Source organism: Podarcis bocagei (genome assembly GCF_964188305.1).
Source record: "Podarcis bocagei genome assembly, chromosome: 10".
Lineage (NCBI taxonomy): Eukaryota > Metazoa > Chordata > Lepidosauria > Squamata > Lacertidae > Podarcis > Podarcis bocagei.
The window spans coordinates 5,817,996-5,834,830 of record NC_138135.1 but is presented as its reverse complement, the minus strand read 5'-3'; the positions used below and the strand labels follow the sequence as shown (position 1 = coordinate 5,834,830).

The 16,835-nt window shown below is 48.4% G+C and overlaps 1 protein-coding gene across 2 annotated transcripts in view; it reads right to left on the bottom strand.

Annotated features, from left to right (window-relative positions):
* Nucleotides 1-16,624, bottom strand: part of TYMP (thymidine phosphorylase) — a 28,139-nt gene extending 11,515 nt beyond the window's left edge. The window contains exons 1-7 of one of the 2 annotated variants that reach the window (XM_081210320.1): nucleotides 14,343-16,624; nucleotides 9,499-9,666; nucleotides 7,187-7,389; nucleotides 6,880-6,978; nucleotides 4,946-5,075; nucleotides 2,608-2,726; nucleotides 1,116-1,278 (exon numbers count right to left, since the gene is read on the bottom strand). In XM_081210320.1, the coding sequence (XP_081066446.1) occupies nucleotides 1,116-1,278; nucleotides 2,608-2,726; nucleotides 4,946-5,075; nucleotides 6,880-6,978; nucleotides 7,187-7,389; nucleotides 9,499-9,616 (832 nt within the window). In that variant the 5' untranslated portion in view covers nucleotides 9,617-9,666; nucleotides 14,343-16,624. The remainder of the gene's footprint in view (nucleotides 1-1,115; nucleotides 1,279-2,607; nucleotides 2,727-4,945; nucleotides 5,076-6,879; nucleotides 6,979-7,186; nucleotides 7,390-9,498; nucleotides 9,667-14,342) is intronic. The other variant, XM_081210321.1, reaches the window with a different exon arrangement.
* Nucleotides 16,625-16,835: the final 211 nt, after the last annotated feature.

The window sequence follows — 16,835 nt, the reverse complement described above, 5'->3', positions numbered from 1 at the left end:
CTAAGGGAGCTGGGCATGTTTAGCCTGGAGAAGAGGAGGTTAAGGGGTGATATGATAGCCATGTTCAAATATATAAAAGGATGTCACATAGAGGAGGGAGAAAGGTTGTTTTCTGCTGCTCCAGAGAAGCGGACACGGAGCAATGGATCCAAACTACAAGAAAGAAGATTCCACCTAAACATTAGGAAGAACTTCCTGACAGTAAGAACTGTTCGACAGTGGAATTTGCTGCCAAGGAGTGTGGTGGAATCTCCTTCTTTGGAGGTCTTTAAGCAGAGGCTTGACATCCATATGTCAGGAGTGCTCTGATGGTGTTTCCTGCTTGGCAGGGGGTTGGACTCGATGGCCCTTGTGGTCTCTTCCAACTCTATGATTCTATGATTCTAGGATTCTAGGATTCTAGGATTTATTGAGCGCAAAAACTTATGTACAGTGCAGAAGTCCAAAAACCATGTCTGCCTTAATCGCTAGCAGATTCCGGAAGTGTCTTCTTCCTGTTTGCCCTCCAGCATAAAAGCCTGGGAAACTCCCCTCTCCTCTTTTCCTTACGTGAAATTCCCTGGCGAAAACTATGCGATGGAAGAGGCACATCCACTTCCCTGGGAGCGGTGTCTTGGCTCCCCTCAGCCTGACTGAGCCTTTGCATCGTCTCCCCCCCCTTTCTCTCGTCGTCCGTGTCTCCTGAAGGCTCCCCGTCCCCAGACTCTGACAAAGTGCAGCTGCGCAACAGAGGAGGCTGTCTGTACATTCCTGTCTCTCCCCCCTTCCCTGAAAGCAGACCCCTGACAGTCTGCTTTGGGGGCTTCAATATTTCTCCTTTTAGAAACTCCCATCCTTCATCAACTCCCTTCTCAATGAGTATTTCTGACCACGGGATCACACCCAGTAGCTCCTTCAGCTTTTGGAAATTGGCCTTCTTAAAGTCCAGAGTGGACTTGTGGGTGCTGGTTGAGAGAAACCCCTGGGAGTCGGGGCCCTTGTGGGTGCCACTGGACCTCACCGCAGCAAGTGGGCCTTGGGGTTTGTTGCTTCCTTCCCTCCCTCCCTCCATCTCACACACAACACACTGAAACGTTTTATGATGCCACTCAGGTTCCCCCCCCCCCAGTGCAGACCTAGCGTGGTCACTAGCTCACGGAGATCCCTGGGTCCTTGTCCTTCCAAGCACTCCAAGGATTCAAGGACCTCCAAGGAGTGACCCACTCGAGACCCCAAAGGTCCGTCCATCTTGCTGAGCACCGCTGATGTGCTTATCCCTAGCTGGGTCCCAACAGACACCTTTGACAGAGAGAGAGAGAGAGAGAGAGAGAGAGAGAGAGAGAGAATGAATGAATGAATGAATGGATGAATGTCTATGTTTGTGCTCAGAGAAGTGCATTTGTTGCCGATTTGCTTCCAGGCCAAGTTTAAAGTGTTATTATTAGTACCGTATTGGCCTGGATATAAACCACACTTTTTTTCTAAGTTCCTACTGTGAAAAGTTAAGGTGCGGCTTATATTCGGAACCGAGCATTCCATGCCTGCCTCCCAACACTACCACTCTGTGAGATGGTGATGATGATTACAATAGCATATAAAAATACTCTTTGCTCTGCTGAGCTCGTGACTTCCCTCCATCTCTTCAACTGGTTTTTTTGTTTTCAAGACTTTATATCGCACTTTAAAACCTCCACTTCTGACTTTTATGTCCTTATAGTCAACTCTGTCTCTTTGGTCTAGAAATGTTTTAAATTTCATTGCAGGATTTATTTCAATCCCACTAGTGCTGATTGCCGAAGAATTGATGCTTTTGAATTCTGGTGCTGGAGGAGACTCTTGAGAGTCCCATGGACTGCAGGAAGATCAAACCTATCCATTCTGAAGGAAATCAGCCCTGAGTGCTCACTGGAAGGACAGATCTTGAAGCTGAGGCTCCAAGACTTTGGCCACCTCATGAGAAGACTCCCTGGAAAAGACCCTGATGTTGGGAAAGATGGAGGGCACAAGGAGAAGGGGACGACAGAGGATGAGATGGTGGGACAGTGTTCTCAAAGCTAGCAGCATGAGTCTGACCAAACTGCGGGAGGCAGTGGAAGACAGGAGTACCTGGCGTGCTCTGGTCCATGGGGTCATGAAGAGTCGGACACGACTAAACAGCAACAACAGTGTCTTCCCATTTCTACAATAATTATTCATATACCCAATAAAATTTACTCCAGTCTCTTTGAAACTTTTGGTCGCCTTGGTTCTGGATTCTACTGGTCAGCTTGGCTAATTCCGCATAGTCCATCATCTTTGTCTGCCGCTGGAAGGATTTAAGGAGAACATTCGGTCTCCAAATCCCCATCCCAAGAAGCAGAACACAAGGAGGGCTTCCTGGATCAGGCCAATGGCCCATCTAGACCAGCCTCCTGTTGTTGTTGTTGTTGTTGTTCTCATGGTGGCTGACCAGGTCCCTGTGGCCAGCCCATAAGCAGGATTCAAAAGCAACTGGGATTCAGAAGCACTGCTGCCCCCGACTATGGCAGCAGGGCAAAGCCATCCTGGCTGGTAGCCCCTCAATAGCCCTCTCCTCCCTGAAGGAGCTGAAAGCCTCCGGAAGCCAATGGCCCTTCTCTGAGGACTCACCAGGCTCTCAGCCAGCGGCTGGGCGCTCTCCAGAGTGGGATAAAGGGCTGCACTGCCAAACTTCACATCCAGAACCAGGGCAGAGATGTTCTCCGCAGCCTTCTTGCTCAGGATGGAGCCTGTGGGGCAAGAGAGAGGCAGTGTCAAGGGGCTGTCAGGAATGCAGGTACATCCGCAGGTCAGGAAGAGGACTCGAGACATGAAGTGCTATTGTCTTTTATTCACAAAATTAAAAAGTGTTGGGTTCATCTAGGCTAGGGTTTCCCAAAGTGGGCAATGCCATCTCCTGGGGGGTGCGGCGCTGGAACGATCCAGGAGGGTGGTAGTAGCCTTGGGTGCAATTAAGGGGTTCACTCTAGACCAAGTCATATCTTTGTAAAGTAGGATTGGTCCCAAAGCATCATCTATTCCATGGGTAAGCAAACTATTGTAAGGCCCGGGGGCCAGATCCAGCCCAATCGCCTTCTCAATCCGACCCGCAGACAGTCTGGGAACCAGTGTGTTTTTACATGACCAGAATGTGTCCTTTTATTTAAAATGCATCTCTGGGTTATTTGTGGGGCATAGGAATTTGTTCAATATTTATTTTTTTCCCCAAAATATAGTCCGGCTCCCCACAAGGTCTGAGCGACAGTGGACCAGCCCCCCTGCTGAAAAAGTTTGCTGACCCCTGATCTATTCCAACCTCCTACAGAGCAGGATAGTTTGTACAGTACAAATCAAAAAAGGGTTTCAATAAAACGCATTGTCAACTTCATTATGGGAAATCACATTGGCGAAAGATGGGACTCCACAGCGCCATCTGGCATCACAGTGTTATAGCACGTATAAAATGTTTTTTCTTTACTAGTGTATCTGAGTCCACAGCTCCTCACTCCTCCGCCTTGACAGGTAGACCCAATGATCAATTTGCTTGCTTGCTTGCTTGCCTGTTTAAATTTGTATGCTGCCCTTCATCCCAAGATATCAGGGTGGTTCACAGACTGAAACCACAAAGTACGTAATAAAAACAAAACAACAGCCCACCCCATCCCACAAACACATTTAAAATGATTAGCTTGAGAAGATAAATACCGTATTTTTCACCCTATAGGACGCACCGGCCCATAGGATGCACCTAGTTTTTTGGGGGGGAACCAAGGGAAAATTTTTTATTCCCCCCCCCCCCAGGTTTGCGCAGCCATCCCCAAGCTAGAAGAGGGAGACGGAGCGCTCCGTCTCCCTCTTCTGCCTTCAGGGACAGCCTCCCTAGCTTCTCCCTCGCCAGCCTCCAGATCAGGTCGGGGAATAACGGGGTGGCGGCGCTCCACCTCCCCGCTATCCCCCAGCTTGTGGGGCTGGCGGGGGGGGGAAAGCAAGCTTGCTTCTCCCCCCCCCCGCCAGCCTCCAGATCAGGTCGGGGAATAGTGGGGTGGCGGCGCTGCGCCTCCCCGCTGTCCCCCGAGCTTTTGGGCTGCAGGCTGCTGCCCGCAAGCCTTGCGAGCCCGCGGGACATCCCACCGGGCTTGCAAGACTTGCGTATAGCTTCCTGAAGCCTGGAGAGCGAGAGGGGTCGGTGCGCACCGACCCCTCTCGCTCTCCAGGCTTCAGCGAAAGCCTGCATTTGCCCCATAGGACTCACACACATTTCCCCTTTATTTTTGGAGGGGAAAAAGTGCGTCCTATAGGGCGAAAAATACGGTAAATGCATTTCAAAACCTAGACCCAGAGAATACATCAAGGAAGTCCCATTACTGTGTGGTTTTCTATCTTGATTGTATTCTGTGAACCACTCTGAGACCCTCAGGTATAGGGCAGTATATAAACCCTACCAGCCCACAGACTGTCTCGCCAGAGTGGTGCATGCCGAAAGTGGTTGCTGAGATCTGGCAAAATCCACCAGAAAGCCCTTTTGAACCTAGCGATACCTGTCTCCTTCCCACTTGAGGACCCCCAGCCCATCTGTGCCCCTGCTGTGTTAACCATGTGGGGAGCTGCCCATGTGGCATAGTGACAGAGTGTTGGGCCAGGACCTGGGTTCAAATCCCCCACTCGGCCATGAAGCTCACCGGGTGACCTGGGGGGCCAGTCACTGCTTCTTGGCATAACCTACCTTGCAGGGTGGTTGTTTGGGTTAAATAAGGGAGACAGCCATGTTACGCGTCCTTGAGTTCTTTGGAGGAAAAGGCATGGCACAGATGTAATGAACAGGTATTGGCAATAGTAAGGAATTCTTCAATTATGAAGCATAATGAAGTCAGTTATGCTACAGGCACATAACTGCTGCCTGATTGGAAGGAGCCCACAGCCAGGACCACAGCACCCGGGATTTCTCCTGCAACTGGATCTCACCCCATACCTGTGATGAGGGGCAAGCTGTCCACTGTGGCTGTTACGTCTCTCAGGGCATAGAGGGCCTTGTCTGCTGGGACCAGCTCTGAACTCTGCTCCACAATGCAGCAACCAACCTGTTCCAGTATATGCTTCATCTGCAAGAGAACAAGTCCTAGGCTGTCTGCAGGGGCCACTCGTCATCAGCTCCACCCAGGAACCCCACCACCTCCCTTCGCTGCCAAGTAGCTAGTACAGAGGGAGAAAAGTCTAGCGCAGTGATTTCCAAACTTTTTCAGACCACTGCCTCCTGGGTTCCATAAATTCACCCCACCCTACTCTATCAAAAGCTTTATTCATGATAATGGTTTGCATGGCCCACTAAGGAAGATAATACAATAAAATTCAAAACAGTTACAACTGTTTATTAGATTTAATCAAAACCATTTTGTTTAATTGATTCAACAAAAACTGATCAGCTCGGTCCATTGATGCCAGCTTTTCAATGGCTGATAGTCATTTACCAAGAATGAGCTTCACTGTTCTGTAAATTCTTAATGTGATATGGGGGCTTCATGGACTGATACCAGCTCCCCAATGTCTGGCTTAAAGTCACTTAGAAGAAGTCTTAAATCACCACCTCCAGTGCTCCCTGCCAACCTCTTGCCTTTTAGCACCCCCTAAGTAATCCCACTGTTCCCCAGAGAATGCTACTGTCCACTTGGGGATCCACTGGACTATGTGTATTTCTGTGCAAATTACTCGGCTGCAAAACTGCATTGTAAAATCTGGATTAGAGCAAATTTTGAAGGATCCCTGTGCTTCAGTTCAAATCCAGTGCAAATCAGGTAAGTTCATCTACAACTCTGAACTGAATTGAGTTTCTCCTCCAACCATAGTCCCAATTTAGATCAGGCGCAGCTTAAAGGGACTTTCCTGCAGTTTAGAACAGGTTCTTGCTTCTCTCTTCTCTCTTAGGAGAGCAGAATAATAATAATAATAATAATAATAATAATAATAATAATAATAATAATAATAATAATACAGTGGTACCTCAAGTTACAGACACTTCAGGTTACATACGCTTCAGGTTACAGACACTGCTAACCCAGAAGTAGTACCTCGGGTTAAGAACTTTGCTTCAGGATGAGAACAGAAATCGTGCTCCGGCGGCGCGGCAGCAGCAGGAGGCCCCATTAGCTAAAGTGGTGCTTCACGTTAAGAACAGTTTCAGGTTAAGTACGGACCTCTGGAACAAATTAAGTACTTAACCCGAGGTACCACTGTAATAACCATAATCATAATCATAATCATAATCATAATCATAATCATAATCATAATCATAATCATAATAATAATAATAATGTATTATTTATATCCCGCCCATCTGGCTGGGTTTCCCCAGCCACTCTGGGCGGCTTCCAACAGAACACTAAAATACAATAACCTGTTGTTGTTTATTCATTTAGTCGTGTCCGACTCTTCGTGACCCCATGGACCAGAGCACGCCAGGCAAACATTAAAAGCTTCCCTAAACAGGGCTGCCTTCAGATGTCTTCTAAAAGTCTGGTAGTTGTTGTTCTCTTTGACATCTGGTGGGAGGGCATTCCACAGGGCGGGTGCCATTACTGAGAAGGCCCTCTGCCTGGTTCCCTGTAACTTGGCTTCTGGAAGTGAGGGAACTGCCAGTAGGCCCACTGGACTTCAGTGTCCGGGCAGAACAATGGAGGTGGAGACACTCCTTCAGGTATACTGGACCGAGGCTGTTTAGGGCTTTAAAGGTCAGCACCAACACTTTGTATAGTGTCAGAAACCCTTTTGCTAGCATTGCCTCCCTGGCTTATGCCTATTCCTCCCTCCACCCATGCCTACTCTTCTCGGCCAACAGAAACAGACAGCCACATACCCTCAACACACACCCCATAAGCCCCTTTGGCTCCATCACAACCTAGGACACCTCACCTGTTCTGGGCTCTGGCAGACCATGAAGCCAGGTATGGACTCCAGCTTGTCCAGGGTGCCTCCGGTGTGGCCCAGACCTCGGCCACTGATCATGGGCACCTGTTGAAAGGAAAAGAGGAAAGTCTGGGTTGCCTTAGGTTATGAGCAGTATAGGAAGTTGGGTAGGGGAGAAGGTGTTTCTTTAAGAACCTCAGCGGAGTCTGCTTAATGTCTGACCTAGTTCAGCATCATGGCTTGAGAACCGGCTGTGGGCCTCTTTAATTTTTGCCCGGGAACCAGAGAGGTTGGAAGAACCTTCTCAACTCACCTTACAGCCACAGGCAGCCAAGGCTGGTGCCAGAGGAAGGCTGACTTTGTCGCCCACTCCCCCAGTGGAGTGCTTGTCCACCAGGAGCCCTTGCCATTTCTCCGGCCACTCAAGGACCCTCCCTGATGTAGCCATTGCCTGCGTCAGCACCAGAGTCTCATCAGGCTCCATGCCCTGTAGTCGGATGGCCATCAGCATCGCTCCTAGAAGACAACAGGTGATGCGGGTTAGGTGCTTAAGCCAGAGGGATATTCTGAGAGGGTCTAGCACAATCCACAGACATGGTCTGGCATGTCACACATGCTGGATATGGTTCAGTCAGCAGATTGTGCAAGTCGTCCCTATGGGACCGCCTCTCCTGGTATGTCCCACAGAGGACCTTACGGTCTTCAAATAAAACATCTTGGAAGTCCCAGGCCACAGGGAGGTTAGGCTGGCCTCAACCAGAGCCAGAGCTTTGTCGTCCATGGCCCTGACTTGGTGGAACACTCTGTCCCAAGAGACCAGGGCCCTGAGGGACTTGACATCTTTCCGCAGGGCCTGCAAGACGGAGCTGTTCCACCAGGCCTTTATCCAAGGCAGAGTCTGACCCCCTCCTTCGGTAATCCTCAAAGCACCCTAGTCCAATGGTTGTCATTAATTTGATTTTGAATTGAATTTAAAATGCATTTCAATTAATTGATTGTCATTTTATGTAAACTGTGTTACTTTTATTATTGTTAGGCGCTCTGAGCCCGGCTTCGGCTGGGGAGGGTGGGATATATATATATATATATATATATATATATATATATATATATATAAATAAAATTTTGTATTGCTTCAGGAACCTGCCCATACTGTGGAACCTTGACCATTCTGATTCTGAGAACAGCAAAGAGTTGGATCACATTTTTTGTTGTTGTTGTTGTTTAGTCATTTAGCCATGTCCAACTCTTCGTGACCCCCTGGAGCAGAGCACGCTAGGCACTCCTCTCTTCCACTGCCTCCCACAGTTGGGTCAAACTCATGCTGGTAGCTTCGAGAACACTGTCCCACCATCTCGTCCTCTGTCGTCCCCTTCTCCTTGTGCCCTCCATCTTCCCCAACATCAGGGTCTTTTCCAGGGAGTCTTCTCTTCTCATGAGGCGGCCAAAGTCTTGGAGCCTCAGCTTCAGGATCTGTCCTTCCAGTGAGCACTCAGGGCTGATTTCCTTCAGAATGGAGAGGTGTGATCTTCTTGCAGTCCATGGGACTCTCAAGAGTCTCCTCCAGCACCATAATTCAAAAGTATCAATTCTTTGGCATCAATTCTTTTGATCACCAGCAAGGTGATTATTCTAGGCCACAAGAAGGTCTTCTGTTGTGGCTGCTCACCCAAAGTTTTATTTGTAAAGACATGGCTAAAAAGAGATATTTGTACAGATATGATTGCACAAGTTTTAGGTAGTTTTTCCCTTTTTTTGTTTTAAAGTAATCATTGGATATTCTACTTGCAACTATATAATAAGGAAAAGCATGCAAGATTTCAGGAGAATGCTATCCAGCAGCTCAAGATGAAATCTTGGTTTCCATAATTCCTTTGAAGTAATTCTTTCCTTGGTGGACAGAGTGCCTGAAGAACTATGGATGGAGGTTCGCAACATTATATAGGAGGTAGCAACGAAAACCATCCCAATGAAAAGGAAAGGCAAGAAAGCAAAGTGGCTGTCCAACGAGGCCTTACAGATAGTGGGGGAGAGAAGGCAAGCAAAATGCGAATGAGACAGTGAAAGATACAGAAATTGAATGCAGATTTCCAAAATATAGCAAGGAGAGAAAAGAAGGCAGGAGCAGTGGTTGTGTTTTCTGCTGCAGGAATGTCAGTCTGCTTCCACTAGGGCCTCCTTGTAAGTTAAGCAAACCCTATGAAGACATCCTAAGTCTCTCTGCTTTGAGAGCCAGTGTGGTGTAGTGGTTAAGAGCGGTAGATTCGTAATCTGGTGAACCGGGTTCGCGTCTCCGCTCCTCCACATGCAGCTGCTGGGTGACCTTGGGCCAGTCACACTTCTTTGAAGTCTCTCAGCCCCACTGACCTCACAGAGTGTTTGTTGTGGGGGAGGAAGGGAAAGGAGAATGTTGGCCGCTTTGAGACTCCTTAAAGGGAGTGAAAGGCGGGATATCAAATCCAAACTCTTCTTCTTCTTCTCTTCTTCCTCATTTGAACCCTGTAGCATTATTCTTGGAGAGCGGTTCTGTTTGCAGAGTTTCCTCTTCATTCTTGAATGCATCCTCCTCTTCCCCCCACCCACAATCCCACCCCCCTGATTCCCCAGCCCCACAACCTTCCTTACCAATTTGCCCTTCCTGCAAGGCCTTCCTGGACACAGCCTGGACAAAGTAGAAGATCTCCTCCTGCTGCAGCTTCTCCCCATCCCGCTTCTTCCGGATTATTTCTGGAATGCTGAGCATGCTGCCAGAATTGGGGGCTCCAGAGCCGGAGCTGGTGGTGGGTCCAGAAACTGCAGGGGTGTATGCAATGGCATATGCAATTCAGTGGAAACAAGTGTAAAGTGAGGATTTTAAAAATCTTAATTTCACTAATAATAATAATAAATTAATATAATAATAATATAATAATAAATTTTACTTATACCCCACCCTTCCTGGCCAGAGCCAGGCTCAGGGTGGCTAACACCAGTAAAATAACGGTAAAAACATAATGGGGGGGGTCAATTTAAAATACAGGTTATAATGCAATTTAAATGCAACCTCATTTTAAAATAGCCGATATATCAAGACCATAAGGGGAGGGAAACATAAGGGTCATACCGAGTCCAAAGCAAAGGTCAGGCGGAACAGCTCTGTCTTGCAGGCCCTGCGGAAAATATCAAGTCCCGCAGGGCCCTAGTCTCTGGTGACAGAGCGTTCCACCAAGTTGGGGCCAGTACTGAAAAGGCCCTGGCCCTAGTTGAGACCAATCTAGCCTCCTTGAGGCTTGGGACCCCCAAAGTGTTGTGATTTGTGGACCTTAAGGTCCTCCGTGGGGCTTACCAGGAGAGGCGGTCCCGTAGGTACGTAGGTCCCGAACTGGAATTGGTGGACCAGGAACGAGACCTTAGGCTTTAATTTAATTTATTTTTTTATGCATTCTTTCCTGTCAGGGACTTGAGGTGGTTGTAGTGAATAGCTCAATGAAGACATTTCTCCATTGTGTGGCAACTGTGAAAAGGGCAAATTCCATGCTAGGGATTATTAGGAAAGGAATTGAAGATCTCAGTGCCATTCTTCAAATCTATGGTGCAACCACATCGGGAGTACTGTGTCCGGTTCTGGTTGCCTTGGGTCAAAAAGGATATTGTAGACCCTGGTCCTTATACTGGACGTGTCCTGCAAGGATTCATAGAACCATAGAGCTGGAAATCACTCCCAGTGGTCATCTAGTCCAACCCACTGCAACACAGGAATCTCAACTACAGAATCCCTGAGGGCCACCTAACCTCCCAAGGGAGACCATTCCATGGTTGAACAGCTCTTACCATCAGAAAGTTCTTCCTGACATTTAGTCGGAATCTCCTTTCTTGTCACTTGAAGTCATTGGTTTGAGTCCCACCCTCCAGAGCAGGAGAAAAAAAGTATGCTCCATCTTCCATGGGACAGCCCTTTAGATATTTGAAGATGGCTCTCATATCGCCCCTCAATTTCCCTTTTCCAAGCTAAACCTAAGTTCTTGCCAGTGGCATAGCTGGGTTTTTGCTGCCCGGGGCAGTCACTGAGCTAGACTGGTGACTGGGGGCAGCCGCCAAGACCACATAACCCTGGTCTTGAAAGACCTACATTGGCTCCCAGTACATTTCCAAGCACAATTCAAAGTGCTGGTGTTGACCTTTAAAGCCCTAAACAGCCTTGGTCCAGTATATCTGAAGGAGCGTCTCCACCCCCATCGTTCTACCCAGACACGGAGGTCCAGCACCGAGGGCCTTCTGGCGGTTCCCTCATTGTGAGAAGCAAAGCTACAGGGAACCAGGCAGAGGGCGTTCTCTGTAGTGGCACCCGCCCTGTGGAACGCCCTCCTATCAGATGTCAAAGAGATAAACAACTACTTGACATTTAGAAGACATCTGAAGGCAGCCCTGTTCAGGGAAGTTATAAATGTGTGACATTTTAATGTATTTTTAATCTTTGTTAGAAGCCGCTCAGAGTGGCTGGGGAGACCCAGCCAGATGGGCGGGGTACAAATTATAAATTATTATATTATTATGAGCTCGCTGCCCCTCTCACTGTTCCTCATCCAGGAGCCCCAACAGTCCTCCCCTCTGCTTGTTCTTATTACCATTTAAAAATATAAAAATACAAAATATCAACAAGTTCTCTCCACCACCAGCTTCTGTGCAGCTGGGAGAGCCACTGTGCTGTAGTGGTTAAGAGCGGTGGACTTGTAATCTGGTGAACCGGGTTCGATTCCCCGCTCCTCCACATGCAGCTGCTGGGTGACCTTGGGCCAGTCATACTTCTCTGAAGTCTCTCAGCCTCACTCACCTCACAGAGTGTTTGTTGTGGGGGAGGAAGGGAAAGGAGAATGTTAGCCGCTTTGAGACTCCTTCGGGTAGTGATAAAGCGTGATATCAAATCCAAAACTCTCCTTCTTCATCTAAAGCCTGGCTTACACTCCAGACTTCCCCCTTGCCCCAAGGTGGTGGAACCACCCACTTTGTGAACCACTAATCTAGGGATTTAATCTAGGGATGACTAATTTCTTATAAAACCTCTTTTCTATTGTTCTGTTGTCTCTTCCTGAAAGTTCCTGCCTGTGTCCTATTATGTTTACTCTGCTTTGCTAGGAGTGGAAAGAGTATAAACCTAGTGAGAAATGACTAACTGCTCCCCTTGTTTAACTCCAGTAGATTCTATAGTGTGTGTGGGGGGGGGGGAACTGGTGGCAGCAGCAGCACTGGGAGTTTAAATGAGGAGGAGAACCATATTTGCCACCTTGAGCCCCTTGGAGTAAAAAAAAGTGATGTCCTAAGAAAATTGGCATTGGCTTTTACAGGCCAAAGGGGACGCGGGTGGCGCTGTGGGTTAAACCACAGAGCCTAGGACTTGCCAATCAGAAGGTCGGCGGTTCGAATCCCCGCGACGGGGTGAGCTCCCGTTGCTCAGTCCCTGCTCCTGCCAACCTAGCAGTTCGAAAGCACGTCAAAGTGCAAGTAGATCAATACGGTAGGTACTGCTCCAGTGGGAAGGTAAACGGCGTTTCCATGCGCTGCTCTGGTTAGCCAGAAGCGGCTTAGTCATGCTGGCCACAGGACCCGGAAGCTGTACACCGGCTCCCTCGCCAATAAAGCGAGATGAGCGCCGCAACCCCAGAGTCGGCCACGACTGGACCTAATGGTCAGCGGTCCCTTTACCTTTAAGCTACTGAAGGTAATGGGGCCCTTGATATGTCCAGCTGTCCTTTGTCAACAACAAATTGTCGCTGTTTTTTGTGTGGAATATATGCTGTATGGTAATTTATGGACCTAATAGGCATCTCAAGCCATTTGCCCATGTTGTAGTGCAACCAGTCTATGCAGAATGTGGGCACCCTATATATAGAAAGGAGCAAACCAGTGATATTTTAGGGAGCAGGCTAGCAGGTGGGGCCCATGACTTACATCAAAGGAGCCTACACAGCACAAAACACTGTTGCTGTATGTAGGTTTTATTTTATTTGTTTTTTATCTTATATTTTGGAAATGTACATCCAGGTTTGTTTTTTTCCTTTAAATGTTTTGGGGGCCTCCAAGTGAGAGGGGCCCTAAGCTAGAGCTTGTTTAGCTTATATGTAAATCCAGGACTGATGCACACTGTCATTTAACATGGACAGTAATTTTCTTCCTTGTCCTCACGACCAGTAATTCTTCCTTGTCCACACGACATTCTTCTCCAAATCACTGCCTTCCCAGGCTTTTCCTGACCACTTGACCCCTTCGATCGGTGGCCCTGTCACAGGCGCTACATAAGACCCATTATGCATTTGTAAGAAAATGATATATTTTAGTGTAGCAGCACCTAAACTCGATCTCCCTGCCTACTGACACCAAACAGGTGTTGCAATGCCTGCTAAAACCATTTTTGCTTAGACAAGTCTACCTGGGCATGTAGAACATGAATGAGTTTTCAGTTTATTGCTGGTTTTATTTTTTTGAGTTGCTTTCTGGATTCTTCCTGACCATGTTTTTATTGCATTCTCTTTGTAAACTGCTTTGAGGGTTTATTTTTTAAAACAATCAAGCAGTGCATAAATGTTATGGAATAAATAAATCCCTTGGGGGTATGCTGGAGGTATAAATAACTATCAGATTTTGAAAAGCTGGTATCACTGAACCAAGTTCATCAGTTTTGTTGAATTAATCAAACTAAAGTTCTGACTGGATTTGGAACAGATGTGCAACTAATTGTTACTGTTTCGAATTTTATTGTGTTACCTTCCTTGGTGGGTGGTGCCTAAAGCAGGGGTCAGCAAACTTTTTCAGCAGGCAGCCGGTCCACTGTCCCTCAGACCTATATTTTTTTTGGGGGGGGAGAACGAATTCCTATGCCCCACAAATAACCCAGAGATGCATTTTAAATAAAAGGACACATTCTACTCATGTAAAAACACACTGATTCCTGGACCATTCGCAGGCTGGATTTAGAAGGCGATTGGGCCGGATCCGGCCCCCAGGCCTTAGTTTGCCTACCCATGCCCTAAAGACCATGATCTACTCCTAGTATAAAACAACTTGCAGTGGTCATTGGAGGGAGGAGGGAAGCCAAAGTTGTTCAGCTTTTTTAGGGGAACCCAAAGTTGTTGAGCTTTTGTGGCGGGCGACAAAGTCGTCTAGCTTTTTTAGGGGGTGTCATAAGATGCGCAAAACCAACACAGACGGTAACAGGCGAATGCAGCAATACAGGAAACTAAACTAGCAATAACGACCGCCCATTTCACGTAACAGACAGGCAGAGTGAGGACAGAGGTGGGGCAGAGGACGAAGGTGGGGTGCTTCCAACAAGCAATCAGATGGGAGCGATCAGAAGGGAACCCACGGTTGGAAGGGAGCCCGCAATCAACAGCGATCACTCGGGGATCGACCAGTAGATCGTGATATACCTCTTGGATACCCCCAGAGATAAAGTTCCAGGCACTGAGGATACAATGCTTTCCTAAAGTACTCACCAACAAGGGCAGAGTTGCCACTGAAGCCCAATCCAAGCCCAGCGTGGTCAAGCACAGTGAATCTGTCCAGGTCCAAGCAGAGATGAAGCCAGAGACAACCGTCCAAGACCTAGAACCTGGGGGAATTCAGGCAAAAGTGCCTGGGCGTCTAGACTCAGTAGCATTTCCAAGAATTAGAAGTCTCAAAAGGCAGACCATTTATCTTCTGTCATCCTGAACCACACCCTGGCCACAAGTTCTGGCAGGGTTTGCTTCCTCGTGAGTATCTCCCTTGTGCAGAACCCTGGGTCTGTTGGCGCATGCTGTGCGGTCGCCCTTCAACGCTGACCTGAAGCTTCTGGCACCCTCTCAAGGACTGGGTGGTAGGGACTCCACCTTCCCCAGCAGCTCCACCTCCATAGGTTCTTCACCGGACGTCAGCCCAGAGGGATCCACAGCACTCGTTTCAGAGGGCCCTGCTTCCTCCTCATGGCTGTTGACCTGCTGTCATCCTCCGGGGTCTCCAGGCCTGGTACCCATTCAGGACTAGGCACACAGCCTAGAATCATAGAGCTGTAGAGTCAGAAGGGACTTCCAAGGACCATCTAGGAATGCAAGAATCACAGATGAAGCATTGCTGGTGGCAGGCCATTTGACCTCTGTTTAGAACACCCCCAATGAAGGCAAGTCCATCACCTTCTGAAAGAGTCCGTTCCCCTGCCAGGACACGGAGATGACGGCTCTCGAACAGATTGCTCTTTGCACTTGATCCCACCTACTTGTTCAAGCAACAAGCTGCTCGTTCCACACGCAGGTCAGTGACTTGTGGCTGGCTCTGCGCCAAGCTTGTCCACTCAGCCGCAGGTTCTCCCCTTGCACCGCAAAATGCTAAAGTCCTAACAGAATGAGATTCGAGGCCCAAACAAGATTTGGGACCAGAAATGGGAGTAGAAAGGTGTGTCTTAAGAGTTTTTCTTGTTAGGTGTATTCACAACAGACATCCCAAAGGATAATAAAAGAGTCTTTCCACATGCAATAACGGCTGCCAGGATTGTATTCTAAAAGTCAGATAGTTGTTTATTTCCTTGATATCTGATGGGAGGGCATTCCACAGGGAGGGAGCCACCACCGAGAAGGCCCTCTGCCTGGTTCCCTGTAACCTCACATCTCACAGGGAGGGAACCGCCAGAAGAGCCTTGGAGCTGGACCTCAGTGTCTGGGATGGAGGTTGGGGGTGGAGATGCTTCTTCAGGTCTACTGGGCCGAGGCCGTTTAGGGCTTTAAAGGTCAGTACCAGCACTTTGAATGAGTGTTACTGTTGTGCTTGAACCCTGCTTGTGGGTTTACCCCAGGCCTCTAGGTTGTCACTGTGAACACAGGATACTGAACTAGATGATGGTCCATTGGCCTGATCCAGCAAGCTCTTCTTATGTTCTGATGAGGGCAAATTCTCCCAGAGGCTAATCCCAGCCTCTGAGTGCTGAGTGCTCACTGGAAGGACAGATCCTGAAGCAGAGGCTCCAAGACTTTGGCCACCTCATGAGAAGAGAAGACTCCCTGGAAAAGACCCTGATGTTGGGAAAGATGGAGGGCACAAGGAGAAGGGGACGACAGAGGACGAGATGGTGGGACAGTGTTCTCGAAGCTACAAACATGAGTCTAACCAAACTGCGGGAGGCAGTGGAGGACAGGAGTGCCTGGCGTGCTCTGGTCCAGGGGGTCACGAAGAGTCGGACATGACTAAACGACTAAACAACAACAATCCCAGCTATTGCAAGCCCTCTGTGAGATAACAGCTCATTTGGGGAGGTCACAAAGTTCAGCAGAAGGAGAGGGTGTTGCTTTAAGTCTGCAGCAGCCCTAGGTGCGCTGCCCACCAGGACCTTCTGGGGCCCATTGCAGCTCTCTCTGAGCCCCAGATTCCCTCTCCCACAAGCTGGTCATCAACCCGGAAAGAAGGTTGCAAGTTGGTCTGCTTGCAAAGTGCAAAAGCCAGGGGTTTCTCTTGCAGCACCGACCCCCCGAGAGTGCCTTCGTTCCGTCCTGTCACTTACAAAGCAAAGGTCATCTGTGGCCAGGAGTCCACCTCTTGCTTTCTCCTTTTCTCATTGGCTCCCAGGAGGTTGGGCTGTCGATTAACCTGCCGCAATCAATTATTGCACTGGTCTTGGCTATCGTTGCTCGATCATTTCATGAGAGGAGAAAATGAATGTCTGGGGAGCCCTGTGGACAACTCTGCAATTCTATGATTCTAAGATAGAGCAGGGACACGGGTTGGTTGTCCTCTCGGTCAGGACAAAGAAGTGTGATTACCTGACAGGGAAAACCAGGAACATGATTGAGCTATTGTTGCTCGATCATTTCATGAGAGGAGAAAATGAATGTCTGGGGAGCCCTGTGGACAACTCTGCAATTCTATGATTCTAAGATAGAGCAGGGACGCGGGTGGATTGTCCTCTCGGTCAGGACAAAGAAGTGTGATTACCTGACAGGGAAAACCAGGAACATGATTGA